Raw genomic sequence first — 21,645 nt, forward strand, 5'->3', positions numbered from 1 at the left:
TTAATCAATCATGCCTATATAATGAAGCCTCCATAAAAACCCAGAAGGATGGAGTTTGGAGAGCTTCCGGTTGGTGAACACATAGAGGTGCTGCATTTCTCTGCAGGAACAGGTGGCTGTTCCTGAGCTATATCCTTTCATACGAAACTGGTAATCTAGTAAAAAAAAAAAATGTTCCTTTGAGTTCTGTGAAGCACTCTAGCAAACCAATTGAACCCAAGGAGGGGGTTGTTGGAATCTTTGGTCTCTAGCTGGTTGGTTGAAGGCAAGGTTGCAATTGGCATCTTCAAGGGGTTGGGGGGCAGTCTTAAAGGAATGAGCCCTCAACCTGTGGGATCTGATGCTATCTCCAGGTAGGTAATGTCAGAATTGAGTTGAATTGTAGGATACCCACCCAGCTGGCATTCGAGAATTGCTTGGTGGCCCCCCTCCCCCACAGCCCTCCACCAGTGGAATTGTGTATAGAATCTTTTACATGAGCAAATGAAAAAAGCAAGTTGAGGATAATATAAGATGATGTCATAAAAAAATATATATCCACAATATATCCACAAAACAAAACTAGCTTTTATACGACTGTGTTAAATGCGTAGAACAAGGCTGGAATGACAGACACTAAAGGAGAGGAGAGGAATTGGAGAGAGATGGGGATTTAGTCAAAGACTTTATCATAATCAGTAATGTTTTAATGTTTGCACTTTTTTTGTTTTACTGATGTAATTAAAAATAATCTTAAATTTAGGGGAAAAAACCAGTATCTTACACAAATGCTTTTATTGTGATCTTGTCCTTTTCAAGGTATGAAATTAGGAGTGCTTTGCATTTTAGTGCTGACATAAAAAAATATAATGTTACCCTTTAAGGTAGTTACTGCCACCACTTTATAGCTACAGGTGATAAGTACAGAATTCACAATGATGGTTGGCTTTTTTTTTTTTATGTTATGTTAGTCACCATACAGTACATCATTAGTTTTTTTTTTTTTTTTTTTAAGATTTTATTTATTTATTTGACAGAGGGAAACACAGCGAGAGAGGGAACACAAGCAGGGGGAGTGGGAGAGGGAGAGGGAGAAGCAGAAGCAGGCTTCCTGCTGAGCAGGGAGCCCAATGCGGACTCGATCCCAGGACCCTGGGATCATGAACTGAGCCGAAGGCAGACGCTTAACCACTGAGCCACCCAGGCGCCCCACATCATTAGTTTTTGATGTAGTGTTCCATGATTCATTGTTTGCATATGACACCCAGTGCTCCATTCAATACATGCCCTCTTTAATACCCATCACCAGGCTAACCCATCCCCCCCACCCCCCCCAAAACCCTCAGTTTGTTTCTCAGAGTCCATAGTCTCTCATGGCTCGTCTCCCACTCTGATTTCCCCCTTTATTTTTCCCTTCCTTCTTCTAATGTCCTCCATGCTATTCCTTATGTTCCACAAATAAGTGAAAGTTGGTTGGTTCTTTTAAATTCATTGTTGGTAATTAGGGTCAAGTGCCACCAAGTGGTGCTACTTGGGTCATTGTCATAAAAGTCAAAGAGTTTAGATTAGTTAGAACAGTGGTTCTCAGAAACCACCTGGACAGCAGGGTAAAGCACAGATTACTGCCCAAACCACCAAAGTTGCTGATTTACTAGGACAGGGTTAGAATAGAATTTGTAACAAATTCCCAGGTCATACTGGTACTGATGCTCCTGGTCAGGGACCCCACCTTAAGAACCACTGGGTTAAAGGTATGGCTTGTCTTCACTAAAGAACAAAAATGACTTACACTTATTAGAAACAAGGTTCTAGGAATGAGAATGAAAAGAAGTATATGATAAAATGTGGGACTTTTTAAAAGTAGTCTGTAACTGTTACCAAGTTACATCATACCATGAACAGGCTTCATCCAAAGTTTGTCGTATTGGGCCCCCACCCTGCATCAGCCATCAGATTTGCTTTTCTTTTGGAAAGCTTTGGTTTTCACTGGTCCCTGGAGAAGCTTAGTGTAGGATGGCAAGTCACTGAACTATTTAGTGGGCGAGAAAATTCGTAACTTGTGCTATCTTAAACCCGTGAAAAGAAATTCTTCCATGAGGTAAGTCTTCCTAGAGACTATATATTTTTTGTCTTTTTTTTAAAGATTTTATTTATTTATTTGACGGACACAGCGAGAGTGGGAACACAAGCAGGGGGAGTGGTAGAGGGAGAAGCAGGCTTCCCGCCTAGCAGGGAGCCTGATGCGGGGCTCGATTCCAGGAACCTCGGATCATGACCTGAGCAGAAGGCAGATGTTTAATGACTGAGCCACCCAGGCGCTGCAGAGACTATATATTTTTTGATTCCCCACTTACACCCAGCCTGGTGTTCAGCGTGTTTTCACTTAAGAGTGCATTTGGGTCCATAAACAACATGAGTTCTCTAATGTGTATTTACCTTAAAATAGACCCATAAATAAAAAATAAACCCTTTGATTAACGAGATCAGTGATCATTTTCTGTGTCGCTGAGATTCTCTCTGCCCTCTCACTGAGGTGTGTTTGCTTGGATGACAAGGAAAGATGGAATGCCCAGCAGTTGCTGAAACACAGCTTTATCAGTCCGCAGCCGAAAATGTCTTTATTGGAACAAAGTCCTGAAGGTGAGTCTGTTACCACTCTTTTCTTGAAAGCCTGTTTGACATAAATTATTTTGAAAGAACGCAGAAGCCCAAGGCTGGAACAGACTGCCTGGATCATTTTTTTATCTGTTTTATGCTGAGCTGCGCATAAATCCATTCATTGCATGTGTACTGTGTGCACAGAACTGTTTTGCCGTCCTGGTTTTCCCAGCCTCGACGGTTGGAGTGTCCGTTGGGGTAACCTCTCTTAGTGTCAGGTACCCTTCTGGTCCCGTCACCTTACTGCCACGGAAGCAGATTTCCCTGTTGCTGCTCAAGGAACAGATTAAGGAACCTCAGTAGAGCTGGGGATGGGTCAGGAGACCCCGGTTTGGGTTCTGGCTCTATCGAGTAGTCATTCCTTTACTGTGGGTGTGTGTGTCTGTGTGTGTGTGTGTCTGTCTGTGTGTGGTCCGTGTGTGTGTGTGTGTGTGTGTGTGTGTGTGTGTCTGATTTAGCCCCGCCCATAACCTGGGTATATTCTACCTACTTGAAGAAGAATGAGGTGAAGAAAAGTGTTGAAGGGTCCGTGCCAGGTAAGAGGTCCTTGTTCAAACTACGGGTTGGGTCCTCTTCTCCAGCCCTGGCTGTGCTGTTGGGTTTTGCATCTCTCACTATTTTTCTGATGCCTTGTTTGCCTCTCCCATTTTGTTTTGTCTCAGACTCTGGAGGACAAGATTATGTTGAGACTGTTATTCCTAGTAAGCAGCTACCCAGTTCCGCATTCTTCAGTGAGACACAGAGACCGTTTTCCCGGTATTTCATTGAGTTTGAAGAATTACAGCTTCTCGGCAAAGGAGCCTTCGGAGCTGTCATCAAGGTGTGCTGCGGAGTTGTGCCCAGGCCCTTCCGAGTTCCTTCTTGGTTCCCTTTCCGCAGACTTAGGGAGCTCTTTTTTGAGAGTGGGGAGAGAAGTAAATATGACCATTTGAAACTATGATCTTCGTCGCCTTCGCAGAGTTAAAGGCTTTACTTAAAGTCACAGTGGACACATTAAGAACGCATCATTTCCTCCTCCTTGCTTGATGCAGTGCATTAACGTGAAACCCACATGATTATCCCAGGGCTTCAAGTGGAGCCGGGCCCTCTACGTGAAGACCATTTTGCTGTGCTGTGGTTCAGAAAGAAAATTGTCCTTTTTGTCCCGTTTGCTTTTAGAGGTGCTGTGGATAAAAGGGCTGCGAGGTTAGAGCTGAGGTGGAATTCACTGGGAAATGGCTCCAGATGGTCTCAGTGGCTTTCACTTTCCAACTGTTACTGAGAAAGAAAATCAGTGGTGCGTTATGAAGGTGTGCTGTTCTTAGGTCTTCTCTTCTGCTTTCTGGTCTATTTGGGTGACTTATGATTACCTGCCCTTTGAGAAGGAGATTTCAGCTGTTCTTGTGTAATTTAAGTATTTTGACTTTAGGAGGCCCAGGCTAATATTGTTGATTAAATCCATATAAGACATGTTACCTTTCACAGAATAGAATGGCCCACCATCAAGAGGGCATTTATGCCTGTTGAGGATTCTGAGAGTGTTATTAGGAAGGGTTACTGGTATTACTGTGGAAGGTCTTTTACAACAACCCAAAAAATAAAAAGTTTTTCTGTGGTAATCAGGGACAGGAAGACAATCTTAAGTTTTCCAAAAGGAAGTTAGAGGATCATGGAAAATTTTCAACTTTCTTCATGCAAGTATAGACATTATAGTTAGGTGGTTAATAGACCTACTGTGGCAGATATCTTGATTGGGTAATCCCAGTGCTGTTCAGGGGAGTGGGTGATTGATGTATATATTATTCCTTTAACTCACGCCGTAATTTTGATCAGGTCCTTTAACTTGTTTGTATTTTCAATTCTTGAACATGAGACATTATCAAACTCCCATTTCCTTACAAGTACTTAAAAATGATGAGTAGGCTCATTATAATGAAAACGTCTAGTAATTTAAGCTCCTAAATTCTCTTGTGGTTTTTCCCTCTGAGAGGCCACAGCCCTCACATTCCATCTCTCTTTCCAGGTTAGGGTAGGGCATTCTGTTCAGTCATCTGGCATTTCATGAGCAGTTGGCCCCATTATGGTTCAGGCACCTTTCCACTGTAATAAGTGAATCCCTGGGAGTTTGCAGTGTAGTGAGCTCCACACCCCGGTCAGTGACTCCAGGCATTCGTGATGTGTTCTGAGACTCAAGGTCGAAGACAGTGCCAAGACTTAACCACTGTTTCCTACTCTATTAATGTTGTAGCAGTAAAAGAACACGGGCCATAGCTTTTTGGAGCACGTTCCATATTTCAGGTTCTGTGCCAGGTGGCTCACAAACCTTGTCTTTCAGTTTCATGACATTACGAAATAAGTATTATCCCCATTTTTCAGATGAGGGAACTGACCTTCAGAGAAGTTACATAATTTGTATGAGGTTACCTACATGCAGTAAGAGATAAATCAGCATTCATACCTCTATCTGTTCTACTCAAAAGCATGGTTTTTTGCCACTTTCCACACAAAGGTAATCTGAAACTCAAATTTTATAGTAGTCCTTTCTCATTCTAATCGAAACCTATGAGAATGATGCTTTATTTTGTATTTTGTAATCAACTAGTTCCTCCCTCTGCCCATGGGAGTTGTTCCTTTTCATCACCTCAGTTGACCTGCATATTGGGTCCGGAATGTTCTCATGAGCAGAATTTTGTAAAAGTTAACTTCAGTCAACCCAGTGGCATCCTGTGACTGCCCAGGAGAAAGGGTCTCTGTGCAGGTTGTGGAGACTTTGAAACTTTCTTTTGTATTTTACTTGTCTTTATTTTATTGTGTTCTTAATCACATTATTCTGGTCTTAAAACATATCATCAGTTATAAATCTTAGTAACAAACATCTTAGTACAAACAAAATCAATGGGCAGTAATTGTGTTGATACCAGTCTCGTTTTACTGAGCCCGTTGCTCAGTGAGGTCTTGGTCATAAGTGCTTTACTCACCTCACACATTTTATCCTAAAGTCTGTCACCTCTGAGGTGAGGGGAGTGGTGTACATGCAGATGAGAAAATGGAGTTTCAAGGAAATTAAATCATTTGCCCAAGTTTACACTGCTTGATAAGTCCGGAATTAGAAGTTGTATTCAGATTAACATTTTTGGAGTTTAATTTGTGTTTAGTGACTTGAAGTGTAAAAAAAAAAAAAAAAAAAAAAGCTTGGAGAGAAACTAAAATTCTGAAACCTCATATTGACTTTAGAAAATAATTAGTATTTTTTTTTTTTTTTAAAGATTTATTTATTTGATATAGAGGGAGAGACCGTGAGCATGAGCAGGAGGGGCAGAAGGAGAGGGAGAGAGAATCTCAAGTAGACTCCCTGCTGAGCACGGAGCCGACACAGGGCTGGATCTCATGACCCTGAGACCATGCCCTGAGCCAAAACCAAGAGTCCTCACTTAAGGAACTGTACCACCCAGGTGCCCCAAAAATAATTAGTATTTTTTTTTTTTAAAGATTTTATTTATTTGACAGAGAGAGAGACAGCGAGAGAGGGAACACAAGCAGGGGGAGTGGGAGAGGGAGAAGCAGGCTTCCCGTGGAGCAGGGAGCCCGATGCGGGGCTCGATCCCAGGACTCTGGGATCATGAGCTGAGCCGAAGGCAGACGCTTAACGGCTGAGCCACCCAGGCGCCCCGATAATTAGTATTTTTTAAACAGGCTTAAAATAATAATTTCTTAGAATTGAGATATCAGGTGTGATATTGGAAAAGCAGGAGTGTAATTGTCGGTAAAATTAATGATTAAAATGGAGGTCATGTTTTCTCCAGGTCTCTTGTTAAACTAAATATAGGTGTCGTTTGGGGTGAGATGTTTCCTACAGATTTCGGCAGTCAAGACTTTATCCAGTGTAAGAAGTCGAACTATGTGGCTCTCGACTGTAGCTGTTGCTTCTCACTGAGAACTCTGGGCTCCCCTTGGGAGGGCATGGGGTGACAGGCTACAAATGCTGGTCTGCGAGGCTCCCAGTGGCTGACGGGCACCGGGTTCCTTCCCTCCCCCTCCCCGCGGCAGGTGCAGAACAAGCTGGACGGCTGCTGCTACGCGGTGAAGCGCATCCCCATCAACCCGGCCAGCAGGCATTTCCGCAGAATCAAGGGCGAGGTGACGCTGCTGTCGCGCCTGCACCATGAGAACATCGTGCGCTACTACAACGCCTGGATCGAGAGATATGAGCGGCCGGTGGGCCCGGGGGTGCTGCCCCTGGACTCAGACTCGGACTCACGGCCCCAGGCACGGGATGGGCGAGCTTCGTCCCAGCCGCCGGCGCACAACAGTGGCCCCGATGGCCCAGGCAGCTTGGAGGCCGCCGCGCCCCCACCCATCCTCAGCTCCGTGGAGTGGAGCACGTCGGGCGAGCGCTCTGCCAGCGCCCGCTTCCCCGCCGCCGGCCCGGGCTCCAGCAGCGACGAGGACGAGGACGACGATGAGGACGAGCACGAGGGCGTCTTCCCCCAACCCTTCCTGTAAGAGCATCAGCGGGGGTGCAAGGCCCACGCCCCGGGAGAGGGGATTCTGTTAGAAACCCAGGCTGTCACCATGTTGAGGTACAGAATTGTGTGTTTAGAGAGGAACCAGATTCAGTCCAAAGGGGTTTATTCCCTACAGTCTTTAAAAGATCTCCAAAATCCAAACCCCGGAGAAAGGAAAAATAGAAATTCCTTTCAATACCTCATCATCTTAGTACCATTGATAGAAAGTTTTTAAAGAGCATTCTTTTGGATAAGGGCTTCCAACTCTGGTACATTTAAAAACTAACCTGGAATCTTGACATAGGGCCAACTGCCGTTCTAAAAAGTCAAGAATTACAATCCTAAAGTTTGTGCATCTCAGAAGCCACCCAGATCCGTCTTGACTTTCCTCGTTTGATTTCATCCTATCCAGTTGGATACAGTTGATCTTAACTCTTAGCTATGGAATTATAATAGGGAATTTGATTTCTTTAGTATTTCTCCGTTTCTCTTTTTAAGACCTGCTTCAGATTCTGACAGTGATATCATCTTTGAAGATGAGAACAGTAAGAGTCAGAATCAGGTAAATATATAAATAGAAATTACACCGTTTTATCAGGGGTGGGCATGTAAGAAAACAAGTATTTGTTGTTAGAAGCCCCAGGTGGAACAGTAAAGCCTCACTCTGATAGGCAGATACAGAAACATGATTATTTAATGTATATGCTACACCTGTGTTTATTTATGGGCCTTAATTTGTCCACATAACCGAACATAACTGCTTTTAGAAGAGAGGAGTAAATTGACATGCTGGTTTTCGTTTTGTTTTGTTTCTTTAATTGAAAACCATCTCCTAGAAGATTTGGGGGAACTTGATGTGGTTGGGGATAGGGATCGATTTAAGTAATTAAACAGCCTTATTGTAAAGTTCTGTTGGCCTCTATGACCAATTAATCCAGATTATTTATTCTGATAAACCATCATCTAGAACAGTGTTTTAGCACTGAGTCATGATCCCGTAACAGGCTATGAAATCAGTTTTCAGGGCCACAACCATTTTAGTGCTGTAGGGAAGAGTGGAGACCATGCATCACACTAGGAAAGGTAACCTGTTTGTACACCATGTCTCACGTGAGTATGTGAACTGAGTGTGATATAAAATACATTTCTTCGTGTGGACCATGGTCTGAAAAGTTTGAAAAACACTGTTCCAGGCCTTGGACCCCACTCAGTTCTGCATCTTCCTCTGCCCAGACCAGCAGAGCCCTGAGTGCTGGTGCATGGCACTGACAACTAGGAGTGTCCATCGTTGGTGTAGAGGAAACTTCCATGAGAGGGGGTTGAGTGCCATGACTGTATTTCCAGAAATAAAAGCAGAATTACAAGCAGTTATAAGGCTGTATTCATAGTAGATAAAGAAAAGTCTACATGTATACCCTGTTAGATAAGCACTTAAATTAATTTGAAGGTTTGAATGTATTCCCCTGCATTTTTTAGAAGTAATTCCCCCCCCCCCCTTTTTTTTTATTAAAAGCACCTTAAAGTCCATTTGGTTTAAATTTATAAATTATAGGGGCACCTGTTTGGCTCAGTCAGTTAAGCATCTGCCTTCGGCTCAGGTCATGATCCTGGAGTCCCGGGATCAAGTCCCACTTTGGGCTCCCTGCTCAGCAGGGAGTCTGCTTCTCCCTCTGCCCCTCACCCCGCTCATGCTCTCTCTCTCTCTCAGATAAATAAATAAAATCTTTTAAAAAATTATAAATTATAACCAACTGCTTTGATTTTAGCATTAGTTATGCATTTAATTATTATGAGAGCACCAAATTTATAATCCAGGTTTTGCTCAGTTAAGGGCAACATCCCAGGGGCATTCTAATTGATGAGTAGAAGCCTCCAAGAGATTAACAGTCTTCTACAGATAATCCCCAGGGTATGTAAATGATTCAGGAGTAGAACTTGATTGTTTGCAGAACAGGGGGGCTTTTTTTTTCCTTTGCTAAAGGAAAAATGTTGAGAAATGCTTCCACAAACAAACTGTAAATCAGAAACCATCAAATGCTACCTAATGCTTTTTCCTCAGCCAGTCCTTTTTCCCCAGGTGGTGGTGTTGAGGGGAAATACTTAAAAACGTTTATGAGAAGAATGAAAGAACTTTATTTTTTTTATTTATTGGAGAGACGAGCAGGGGGAGCGGCAGGCGGAGAGAGGAGCAGACTCCCCACTGAGCAGGGAGCCCGATGTGGGGCTTGATCGCAGGACCCTGGGATCATGACTTGAGCTGAAGGCAGATGCTCAACCAACTGAGCCACCCAGGCATCCCCAAAAGAACTGGAAAAAAAAAAAAAAGGGACAAGAGTAAGAAAATGAGCTGTAGGGGAAGAATAGACTAGCCATGTGGAAAAGCATTCCAGAAGATCAGTCACAGTTAAGTGGCAGCCGGGTGCTTTTCCCTCAGTGGTACAGCCCAGAGGGCGGTGTGCCTTTTGGTAATATCATCATATTTAAGTTGATTTAGCTAAAGATGGATCTCTCATCTTCTGTTTCCAAAGTAAGCCTACCAGCAAAGAAAGGTATTCCATTAAGTCTGAAACCTTAAAATATTAGCCTGTACACATTCTTCCTTTCTTACCCATAGAAAGGTACCTGTGGTAAGAAAGAATGGACTTGACTTGGAATCTTCCTGTAGATCGCACAACTGTAATACCTACCTGTTTCTTATTTGCCCCCATCATTATGCTATATGGTGACATACCTGTAAACTATACAGTAGATTCAGGTAATAGCGCAGCTGCCTTTTAATGCTGGAAGCATCTAAAGGACAGTGGCTGCGTTCTGCTCAGACCTCCCCTCTGAGGCGACAGGATGTCCGGGTGTGTGGCGGGGCGGGCACAAAGGAATTGAGGATGGTGATGGTCATGTCCCATTTCAGCTCCCATTTATGAGTTCTCCCGCGCTCCTCTTGGATTAGGATGAAGACTGCAGTGGGAAGAGCAGTTGCCATGAAAGTGAGCCATCGGCGGCCGTCGAAGCCGTGCACTACCTCTATATCCAGGTGAGGCCCTGGCGTGCGTGCGGCTCGGGTCACAGCCCCTCCCCGTGGTCGCTCGTGGGGATGTTGCAGGAGGCTAGAGCAAGTAGCAGGAGATGGCCTAGGGCGTTGGTTATGGGCTCCGGACTCAGGCCGTGTAAGTTCTCATCCTGGGTCCCCCAGTCACAGCGCTCAGGCAAGTTTCTTGTCGCATTCTGTGCGCATCCAGCCATCTCAGTGACTTGTGAAGAGTAAGAGAAATCACATCTTTAAGAACACTCTGCCTCCCCGCCAGGTGAATAGGGCCATGGGGCCTTATGAGGATTTGCAGTCCTGTCGGTAAGTAGGCAGATCTTTAAGTGTCAGAAACAGTGGTATGTGCCAGAAGCGGAGCCTCAGACAAGGGTAGTGTTTCCAAAGAGACTAATTAGGTGGCTGCTTTTAATTATTCCATAATATAAGTATCTCTGAGGTACCACTCACACACAGGATAAAGCATTTGTCCTCTAAACCACTAACTGTTAAGTCTGTACTCCGTGCATTCAGTCTCTGGACAGCTATGAGTCAGAAGGACACAGGGGAGGTGAGTCTGGAGGTGTGGTAGGATCACAGTCTGGGAGTCACCGGCCCTCGTGAGGGCTCGAGGATGAGTCAGAATCTGCAGGTGGTTATTCAGAGCGTGAGGGGATGGTCCTCTCTTTAAAAACAGTGAAATCCTTCTTCATGAGAAATCTCAACTCTGGCACTGGTTTGAAACCCATAGGCCAGTTTCATAAATCAAAGGCTACGTGCTGATTGAAGATGTAAATGATACTGCATTGTTTTCTGATACATTAATATTTAAGAAGGGGTGAGAAAGAGCCTTCTCCTGGATGTCTGGATATTTATAATGTTTTGCTCTAGACTTGAAGGTCATTGTCGATAATTCAAAGTATAAACGAGAAAGGCTCTAGACATCATTAGATTTTTTTTTTTTTTTTTTTTTTTTTTTTTAAAGATTTTATTTATTTATTTGAGAGAGAGAATGAGATACAGAGAGCATGAGAGGGGGGAGGGTCAGAGGGAGAAGCAGACTCCCTGCTGAGCAGGGAGCCCGATGCGGGACTCGATCCCGGGACTCCAGGATCATGACCTGAGCCGAAGGCAGTCGCTTAACCAACTGAGCCACCCAGGCGCCCCGACATCATTAGATTTTTAATTAGCCTTTCTTGGAAATTTGGGTTTGGAAACAATCGTGTAAAAGAAAATTTTACTTAATTCTGTTTTTTCATTATTTGAAAAATAAATTATTTATGATAAAAATTTTAAACAAGTCTTATTTTTTAATGAATAATAATAATAAAAATTAAAATGGTTATGTTGGGGTGCTGTGATAATGCCTCTTTCCCCCCAATTTTTCAAATACTATTGGTTTCTTTTCTCAAAAAAAATTAAGCCTTGCCTTTAACTACTTAAAATCCACGGCACATGTTTTAAAATGGAGGATTACATTAATTGCCATTGTCTACCTTAATTGAAACCCTATACAATCAAATGCTGCCTGATTTGTTCTTGTCCCCAGATGGAGTACTGTGAGAAGAGCACTTTGCGTGACACCATTGACCAGGGGCTGTATCAGGACACCATCAGACTCTGGAGGCTTTTTCGAGAGATTCTGGATGGACTGGCATATATCCATGAGAAAGTAAACTTTATAACATTTCATGCCTGAAAACTTACGTTTATCTAAAACTTATGACAAAAAAATATTGTGAGATTGGAGAAAAACAGAAACAGAGGGAAAGTTATGGGCATATTGAAATTTATTTTTATAGGTCAGACATGTCAAAAGACAAAATAGTATAAGGTATCAAAGTTCAACGAAAAGATTGAAGGTTAGGACAGGGGTCAGCAAACCGTGGCCATGGGGTCAAACCAGCCTCTACCTGCTTTTATACAGCCCGTGAGCTAAGAATGGCTTTTACATTTTTTTAAAGAAGATTTTATTTATTTGGCAGAGAGAGAGAGCACAAGCAGGCAGAGTGGGAGAGGGAGAAGCAGGCTCCCCACCGAGCAGGGAGCCCAATGCAAGGCTTGATCCCAGGACCCTGGGATCACAACCTGAGCCAAAGGCAGATGCTTAACGAACTGAGTCACCCAGGCACCCCTACATTTTCTTTAAATTTTTTTCATTTTTTAAGTAGGCTCCGTACCCAGCATGGAGCCCAGTGCAGGGCTTGAACTCAAAATCTTGAGATCAAGACCTGAGCTGAGATCAAGAGTTGAATACTTAATTCATTGAGATACCAAGATGCCCAGCTTTTACATTGGTGTTTTTTTTTTTTTTATTTATCTGAGAGAGAGAATGGGAGACAGAGAGCATGAGAGGGGGAGGATCAGAGGGAGAAGCAGACTCCCCGCTGAGTGGGGAGTCCGATGCGGGATTCGATCCCGGGACTCCAGGATCATGACCTGAGCCGAAGGCAGTTGCTTAACCAGCTGAGTCACCCAGGCACCCCTAGCTTTTACATTGTTAAAGGATCATAAAAAAAAAAAAAATTAAAAGGAGAATATTTCATGATACATGAAAACTCTGTGAAATTCAAATTTGAGTGTCCACGATAAAGTTTTATTGGAACAGGGCCATGCTTGTTTGTTTACATATTGCCTACGGTTGTGTCTGTGTTATAGCCGTGGGTTGAATAGTTGTGACAGAGACTGTATGGCCCATAACATGTAAAATATTTATCTGGCCCTTTAGAAAAAGAGTTCTCCAACCTCTGGGTTAAGCGGAAATGTTTCAACACACATAAAGTGCAAGGGCGATTCCTTGAGTTGTTTAGAATAAAGTGAGTGTGATTAATAAAGGCCCAGTTATTTGATTCTACTTGGCTTAGTCCTGTCCTTCCTAGGACCACGGCCAGAAAGTCATCTAGCAAGGGTAGAGATGAGACTGAGAAACACAGCTCAGCACAATTTATAAAGCTAGAAATTGTCATGACAATGTAAACGCTAATGGATCTAGCTTCAGGATGAAACACTACTTACATTTTAAAAATGGGATTATCTAATGCATTGGGCATTGTAAATACGTTTTTTTCCTTTGCATAATTTTCTTTAACCTTAGAATGTTTTCACCGTCCTACATTTATACTAAAAAGCCAGGACTGTAATTTACACACCTAGTTTATAAATGATTTGGTGGGGTAAGCTTGCAGGGTTGGAAATCAAAATGAATTCTAATGATGGCCGTTAGAACTGTGTACTGTGGTATCACCCGGGGTACTAGAACTGTGCGCACGTGCACTCTTCCTCTACATCTTAATTTGCTCAGCATCTGCTAATCATCTGCTGGGTATGTAATGCTGTGCCACATCTAGAAATGCAGACACGCACAAGCATATAGCAAACCCCATACTTGAGAGGGACTTGTTCTTTTTTGAAGGAGCCAAAATTTACCTTCATGTAACAGTAAAGAGATCATACAATAAAGTGTTTTTATTATTTTTAATTATTTCCTATATTACAGTACCTGAGACAGTAAGCATCATAAGGATGCCATTAGGAAGGGCAGAAAGCCAAGTTCATGTAACAGTTAATCATTGAGCACTTATGTGTGTGCTGGGGTTGCAAGTTGAATTAGAATCACTCTGAAAGGCTTTGTAGGGGAGTTGGCACTTGGAACTGTTGGCACAATTCAAGTGAGTGGAGAAAACAAGAATTTTTGAAGCAGGGGAAATAGTGTGAAGAGAGGAATAGGAGAAGGAATGAAAATGGTGTGTGTCTCCCCAACCAGAGATGCAGCAGGGTTTTGTGATGCCACAGAGAGAAAGAGATTGGGAACCTGGTGGAGGGAGCCCTTGGATGCCGCCAGGGAACCATTTGGGTTTGACCTCCTCCAGGACCACCAGCAGGTGGATGGGGAGATGGTGGCAAGGTCATTGGCAGGACAGTCAGGGGCAAGTGGAGAGGCCAAGACAGTCTGGGCCAGTGTGAGGGAGAAGACCTCATCTGCATCTGCAAAGGTTGGCCTTTGAAATGAGGAAACAGGTGAACCATAAACTGTGCTTGGGAAACAGTTCTTTGCTCTCTTCCATCAGGGAATGATTCACCGGGATTTGAAGCCTGTCAACATTTTTTTGGACTCCGATGACCATGTAAAGATAGGTGATTTTGGTTTAGCAACAGACCATCTAGCCTTCACTGTGAGTATTTTTCAGATTAGACTATGCCTAAAAAATGGACCCGGGTGCCTTGATTATCCTGTCTTGCAACACTTTCATGGTTATGAGTTGATTGAACTCTGCTCTGTAATCCCCAGGAAATTCTGCAAGTCTGAAGGGGTGAGCCACAAATGATGCTTAAGGCTTTGAAAGGATGAATACATTGTAGTGAGGATGTTCCACTTGAGAGACGTAAAATTATTGGTTTGTGGATGATATTTAGGTCAAAGGCATATAATACTTTATGAAATAATTTGGTCGTTTGGTCTACCATGCCAGCCACTGGGCTAGATGCTTTACCCTTGAGGGGCTTTTCGTTAGTTTAAGGAAATAGAGCTCAAAAAACCATGGAACACCAGAAGAACTAGTCCTAGACATCATTATAGAATAGTTGTTTAACATGCAAAGCTAAAATAATGTGGAGTGAGAGAAATAGTGATATAAGAGCAAAAGGCAGGAGAAAATTGACATGTGGTTATGAGGACCCAGAAAGGCAATATAAAGAAATGAGCATTTTGGATGGGCCTTAAAGGATGGGTGGGAGTCCAGCAGGCTGAGATTGAAGGCAGACCAGGGCAAGAGATCTGAAAGAGAGAGAACAGCATAAGCAAAGGCCCTGGGGTGAACAGACATGACTGTTGGGAGGCCAGCATGTGGTCTGGTTGGTTAAAACTGTGAAGCGTTAGGGGAGCAGTGAGGATGCTGGAAAGTTAGGGAGTCTTATGGGTGGCAGGCCTTAAGTGCCAGAGGAAGAGTCTTATAAGTCAGAGTTACTAGGCACAAAATCTCTAGTACACACCATTAATTCTAAGGGTGGTCAGAAATTTAGATCAGTGGTAAGAACAACCATAGGGACAAAACTGTAAGGTGAGGTTAGGAGTGGAGAGGGAGAAAATGGAAGGGGGACAGTGAGGGCGTGGTCCTGAGCAGAACAGCGGGGCATTTTGAAGAGTGCTAAGACCAAGGAAGGGCCTTATGAAGGGGATCTTGATCCCCAAACCAAAGAATTTAACCTAATATCTGGAGGCTGTAGTAGTGAGTAGGTAAAGGCCCAGGCTGAGGAGGCCCCCTGACCAGGGCTGTAATCCTTTCCCTGCCACTTCTTTGTGTTGTGACCTTGGGCAGGTTAGTTAACCTCTCGGTACCTCAACTATATGACGCAACCTACTTCCGAGAGTTGGCAGCAGGATAAAATGAGGGTACAGGTAAAGCCCCCGGAATAGTGCCTGCCGTTGAGAATGTGAAAGATGCTGTTACGCATGGTGGTGCCTGGGATAGGAGCCCGTGGAGTGGTGATTCAGGGTAGTATGTGAGATGGTGCTGTCACGGATACAGCTGAGAAAGGCAAGGCCACCTGTGAGGGGCTGGCAGTGACAGTGGAGAAGATTTGGTGACCAGCCTCTAGGAAAGAGGAATAAATATGGACCCACATCAGGGAACAGCAGTGGGAAAGTTAGAAAGTGAGTTTGTGGTGGTTGTTAATATGCTCTGAATCTTCCTAGTAAATAGATTCTGCTTTGGCATTCGCAGTGTGAAAATAAATTGGTTTCTCTTTTGGGGCTTTCTGCCCTGAAGGAGGAGTTCCTCCGTGAGGTGCCCTTTCTTCACCTTCTTGATCTCGGGGGGGTTTCCAGGGAGTCCCGTGTTAGCAGGCTAACTAAACTAAAACCTTTTAGAGCACAGAAAAAGCATTATTGTAGTTACTCTGTTTTCTGTGTGTAATTTTTCAATCAGTCTTGGTTTAGAAATCGAGAGGCCATTCCTGTGGAATAACGTAACATTTTAATAGTGATAGTTGGCTGGCTTGTATTTTTTTAGGCTGACGGCAAGCAAGATGATACGGCAGATCACTTGATTAAATCAGACCCCTCAGGTAAATCCAGAAGACTGTGTATTCAATTAATGGATTAAAAAGCAGACCACAAAGGTTTTCTTCCCTTATTTTCTCTCTTTCTCTCTCTTTTTTTTTTACACATAAAAAAACTGCAAATACAATGTATACCACCTGAGGAGCTTGGAGATACATATATACCCATGAAACCATCCACCTCAATCTATCATATCCATAACCTTCAAGTTTCCTCCTGCCCTCTTAATTATTATTATTATTATTATTATTATTTAATTTTGTGACAGGAACACTCAACATAAGATCTGTTCTCTTAGGAAAATTTTAAGTATGCCACATAGTACAAAATTTCTTAATCCGAAACCTGTTTTTCATCTGTAAAGATTTTATTCTAAAGCAGATTACAATTACTCATTAAATTAACAAAATCATGAACATGCTTTAATTTTTTTCCCCTCTTCGCTATATTGACTGTTCCTCGAAATTTCAAGAAATTAGAGCTTCAGTTAGAATAATTGGCTCTCATGGATAGAGTTACACTTTGGCCCCACACAGTAATGTGAGGTTACCTCATGACCTGGGACGTCTGGGATCTTCTCTCTGTACCGCCCCTCTGCAACAGCAAAGACCTCCTGTGGCCATACGTGACTTCGGGTTAATCCCTCGGTGAAATGCATGCAGCTGCTTCCTCTAAAGGCAGTGAACAGTTAACAGATCATGCCTCACTCCTAAGAACTCCCTCCCCCCTTTTTAAATAAAAATTTGCCTTACCTCTTAAGTCCCATTATGAGAAAGGTTTCCCTTTGTCTTGTTCCACGCAGGTCATTTGACTGGGATGGTTGGTACTGCTTTATATGTAAGCCCAGAGGTCCAGGGAAGCAGTAGACCCACGTACAACCAGGTAAAGGGGAAGCTTTCTGGGAAGGGGAGGTCTCAAGAGGGAGATAGTAGTAAGACATCAAGATCACAGCGTTTGGTGTTAATTACCAACTGCAATAGGGAACATTCATTCCCTTGATAGATATCCACACTTATATTGAGTTGACGATTCCTCTGAAGCTGGCCCTGTTGCTAAGGACCTTACAGTCCATCCATCCAAAGAGGATTTGCACTAATCTCGGTCCTAAGCTAGGCCCCAGGAATACAGAGAACAGGACAGTTGGCTAATAAGACAGGTGTCTTATTCCAGCCCTTGGGGAGCTTAGCCTTTGGTGGATGAAACAGGCAATAAACAAGTGAAAAAAATAAAATAATCACAAATTGTTAAGAAAAGAAATGGACGCCAGTGACCAGAGAAAAATAGGGGCATCATCTTCAGATAAACTGACCAGAGAAGGCTTCCCCAAGAGGATGGCTTTAAAGATAAAGAAGGGAAAGCCACATGAAGTTGGGAGCTGAGGAAAAAAGGGTATGCAGAAGAAATAGCATGCATAAGGAGAAAACTCTGAGTGAGCACTCCCTTCACACTTGGAGATGATCAAAAGGAACGTCCAAGCAGCTACAGCGTGGTGAGTGATGGGGGAGAGAGGCATGAAGTGAAGCTGGAAAGGAAGACCGGGGTCAGATGATGCAGGGCCAGCTTAGTCATGGTAAGGAGTGTGCACGGGGAGCCACCGCAGGGTCTTGAGCAAGAGAGTTTGCTCCATCTGCGGCTGGAGGCTTTGCGGAAATCAGGCGGGGTGGCTGCTAGCTGGAACCAGAGTGGTGGCAGTAGCAATGGGGAGATGTGTGCTCGAGTAAGAGACGTGGAGGGGAGTTGCCAGGCATTCCTGGTGGAGCAGATGTTGGGAAAAGGAAGGATGATAGGACAGTGCTCAGGTTTCTGGTGGAGCAGCTGGGAGCAGGCTAATTGACCAAGATGGGGAGAGACAGAGGAGGAGACAGAAGGAAAATTCCATTTGGGGGGGCATGTTAATTTGGAAATGCCTGATGAGAGATCCAGTTAGAGATGTCCAGTAGGTTATTGAAGGCTCAGGACTTGAGTTCAGAAGAAAGGTCCGAATCAGAGGTATCCATTTGGGAGTCATCGGCGCACGGGTGGGATTTAAAGCCATGAGACCGGATGGGATCCCTTAGGGTGAGAGTGTAGAGCTAAATTTCAAAAATATGTTAGGCAGGCAGTTCACATCAGAGCATAATTTTAAGGCCCACGGTGAAACCCAAGGATGGGTTTCAGTTCTGACAAGAAGCGCTGGGCAGTGACATGGAGTTATACAGACCACCAAATACCCAGCGGGCGTGGTGGGCAGGGCACGGTGGGCGGGGGGGAGCTCCTCGGAGTTCAGTTTGCAAGATGTTAGGAAATTCTTAGAGGCTCTTTCAACCCTTTGCCTGAGCATTTACCCCCTTTGAAATTTACCCAGAGGAAACAACAACATCCAAAAAGATGTGTATGAAGGGTTCATCACAGCATTATTTAGAACAGTGAAAAATACCGGTGTTTAAAAATGAATGGTTAAATAAATTATGAGACTTCCATGTAATTGAGTACAGTATGTCATTAAAATCATGTTTTAGAAAAATGAAAAATATTCATGCTACCTTAAGGGAATAAAAGTTACAAAATGTATGGTTCTAGTTTTAGTGTGTGTGTGTGTGTGTGTGTGTGTGTGTGCGCGCGCGCACGCGCGCGCATTTAAAAAAACCTCGGGGCAGGGGGCAGCTATCTCAGACATACAGTAGTAAATATCCTTGAGCAGTGGGATGATGAGTGAGTGCTGTTTTTCTTCGTGCTTCTCTGGATGTTTCACATTTTCTACAGCCAATGTGTAGGAAATGCCACAGCAGATGTTTGTTTTTAAGGCTTGGGAGGTCACGAGTCTCTCCTACTAATCCTTGAGTCCAAATTCATGCCAGAGTTGCCCTTGAACGTGGCTTGTGTGCCTGTGAGCAGTTGGCCGGGAACAGTCTTCCCCTCAGCAGGACTGTGCCGGCTACCTCAGGCACGCCGCCTTCTGCTCGTCATCCTCGCCTCAGCATCTCCCTACCTGACACTCTGCACGGACTCGCCCCTTTTCTTTTTTAGTTGCATTTCCGTGTTCTGTTGGGACTAGTCACATGATCTCTCTGTGGAGCCATTTTTCTGTCTTCATGGGTATGGCTTTGCAGTCAGCAGTTGACCTCTGCTGTCAACAGCAGGTTTTGGTCTGCGTTCCACTTTCGAGATGATTTGTAAAGGTGCAAAGCAGATTCCTTTGACAGGTCTCAGTTGTCCTTGCTCTTTATTTATTTTTTTTTAAAGATTTTTTTTTTTTTTTTTAATTTGACAGAGAGAGACAGCGAGAGAGGGAACACAAGCAGGGGGAGTGGGAGAGGGAGAAGCAGGCTTCCCGCGGAGCAGGGAGCCCGATGCGGGGCTCGATCCCAGGACCCTGGGACCATGACCTGAGCCGAAGGCAGACGCTTAACGACTGAGCCACCCAGGCGCCCCTGTCCTTGCTCTTTAGTGATAACTCTCAGTGTTTAGCCAGTGATTTTCTATGTCTGTGTATATAGCTAAACCAGTGACAATGAATTTTCAAGGGAAGTGTTGAGACGTTGTACCAAATATTTTATCTGTACTTTATACCTGTGTTGTTGTTGTTGTTGTTTTTTAGAAGAAATCAAGTTTTTTTTTTCCTGGCGTGGCTTGTTTTTCCCTTATGCAAACTTGTTTCCGGCTAACAGTGCTCGTCGTCTAATTCCCTGATAAATGACATATTCATGTCAAGGCTGTCTAAATACAGTTCCTTTTACTCCCTAGAAAGTGGATCTCTTCAGTCTGGGAATTATCTTCTTTGAGATGTCCTATCACCCCATGGTCACGGCCTCAGAAAGGATCTTTGTTCTCAACCAACTCAGAGATGTACGTATCAGATATTTTAATGCCTCAATTTCCAGCACCCAAATCTTAGCATGGACGTCAGAATTTAATGCAGGGTATTTTTCTGGTATTTATAATATGAAAGAGGCAGTCTTACTATTACCTATATTTCTATATTTTTTTAAGATTTTATTCATTTGAGAGAGAGAGAAAGAGTGCCTCCCAGTGCAAGTGGGGGGCAGGGGGTCGGCAAAGGGGAAGGGAGAGAGAGAATCCCCACATGCGGTGTGGGGCTCTGTCTCACCACCCTGAGATCACAACCTGAGCTGAAATCAAGAGTCAGACACTTAACTAACTGTGCCACCAGGTACGGCCCCCCTCCCTTGGTTTTAAAACAAAGGAGGGATCCAAAAATTCTGTAGATACCAATATAGTTGCAACAATGGGAATAGGTTATAAGGATAATGGATATTTAGTTCTAGAAATTAAAGGTTCCAACTTAGTGGATGTGGTGGTAATGCTTAAACAATACCCCCATGCCCAGACGTTAAAAAGGGTCTGAGGAGGATGTCAGCCGCTCGACTTTTTTTTGCCCAGTGAAATCTTCCTCTGTGCTCTTGGGATTAATCCTTGCCTCAGTTATTGCCCAAACTACAAGGGACTAACGTTACCAGTGCATGAGGCCAAGGAAGCCCACTGCAAACAGCACTAGGATGAAAGTAGAGAGGAAGGTCCAGGTGAGGGTGATGGAGATTTGCAATTCATGAGCAAGAGATGCGAAGAGCCTTCTTTTTTCCTGAGCTACAGTCCTCTACGCCGACACTGAAAACACTCCTCTAGATATTTTTGAAAACTGTTGAATTATTTCCAGTACAGCATGGACTGTGGTGTTCACAAAGTTTGGAGATAAGTGAAGTGAATACCATGTCCTTGCCTTGACTTGGAATGCTCTTACAGAATTATGTCCTGGATGAAGTGCCTTTCTTTAGTCTAAAATCCATGTTTGTTCCCTCATTTCAAGAATATCTAAACTGTAAAAAGAAAAAAACCAAACTGGCAAGTTCATGTTATGATTGAGATCTTATTTAACAGAAAGGTGAGAGCTTTTCAGCAGGTAGAGGTTTCAGTATTAATGTTTTTTGTTTGCTCTTTGTTGGTGCTTTGGTGTTTTTTTGCCTCTTCATCTGTGTGTTTACTAAAGTTACTTTGTCTTCCTCTGAAATCATTCGATTTTAAAATACTTTGTCCGATGCTTTCTATCTCCGAGTCTGTCATTTGGGTCACGTTTGTATTAAAATAACATGTATGTACTTGGAACAATGGGCATTGGGTTTCAAGAAGGTATCACTTTGAGTCTTACCTTTTCATTTCTGTCCTTGATTTTCTTACCTCTGGGGAATAAATGCTCTCACTGTGGCAGTTTGCCAAGCACTTGCTGATTTGAATATTATAATCTTTTAGCCCACTTCGCCTAAGTTTCCAGAAGACTTCGATGATGGAGAGCATACAAAGCAGGTAATTTTCTGATGGTTTCATTACAGTGTCTTCACTCTTGGGTTTTAATCACTGTTTTTCTTTTTCAGTTAGTCATCTTCTGCCACTCATTCTCTTGTGCCCTGGGAACAGTGTGGGGAAAAAATATCAAAAGGTGAAATGCTTAAAAT

At 43.5% G+C, this 21,645-nt stretch overlaps 1 protein-coding gene across 10 annotated transcripts in view; it reads left to right on the forward strand.

Annotated features, from left to right (window-relative positions):
* EIF2AK4 (eukaryotic translation initiation factor 2 alpha kinase 4) overlaps positions 1–21,645 on the forward strand; it is a 106,616-nt gene that overhangs the window by 46,545 nt on the left and 38,426 nt on the right. For all 10 annotated transcript variants that reach the window (XR_004301074.1, XR_004301073.1, XM_032418040.1 and 7 more), the window contains 11 exons: positions 2,513–2,619; positions 3,300–3,457; positions 6,664–7,115; positions 7,620–7,683; positions 10,069–10,152; positions 11,690–11,812; positions 14,208–14,312; positions 16,149–16,203; positions 17,001–17,080; positions 19,922–20,023; positions 21,443–21,496. Coding sequence is in view for 8 of the 10 variants with exons in the window: in XM_032418040.1 (XP_032273931.1) it covers positions 2,513–2,619; positions 3,300–3,457; positions 6,664–7,115; positions 7,620–7,683; positions 10,069–10,152; positions 11,690–11,812; positions 14,208–14,312; positions 16,149–16,203; positions 17,001–17,080; positions 19,922–20,023; positions 21,443–21,496 (1,384 nt within the window). In the remaining 2 variants the exon portion in view is untranslated. The remainder of the gene's footprint in view (positions 1–2,512; positions 2,620–3,299; positions 3,458–6,663; positions 7,116–7,619; positions 7,684–10,068; positions 10,153–11,689; positions 11,813–14,207; positions 14,313–16,148; positions 16,204–17,000; positions 17,081–19,921; positions 20,024–21,442; positions 21,497–21,645) is intronic.

The sequence above is a fragment of the Phoca vitulina genome, unplaced genomic scaffold (genome assembly GCF_004348235.1).
Source record: "Phoca vitulina isolate PV1807 unplaced genomic scaffold, GSC_HSeal_1.0 scaffold20, whole genome shotgun sequence".
In the NCBI taxonomy this organism is placed as follows: Eukaryota; Metazoa; Chordata; class Mammalia; order Carnivora; family Phocidae; genus Phoca; species Phoca vitulina.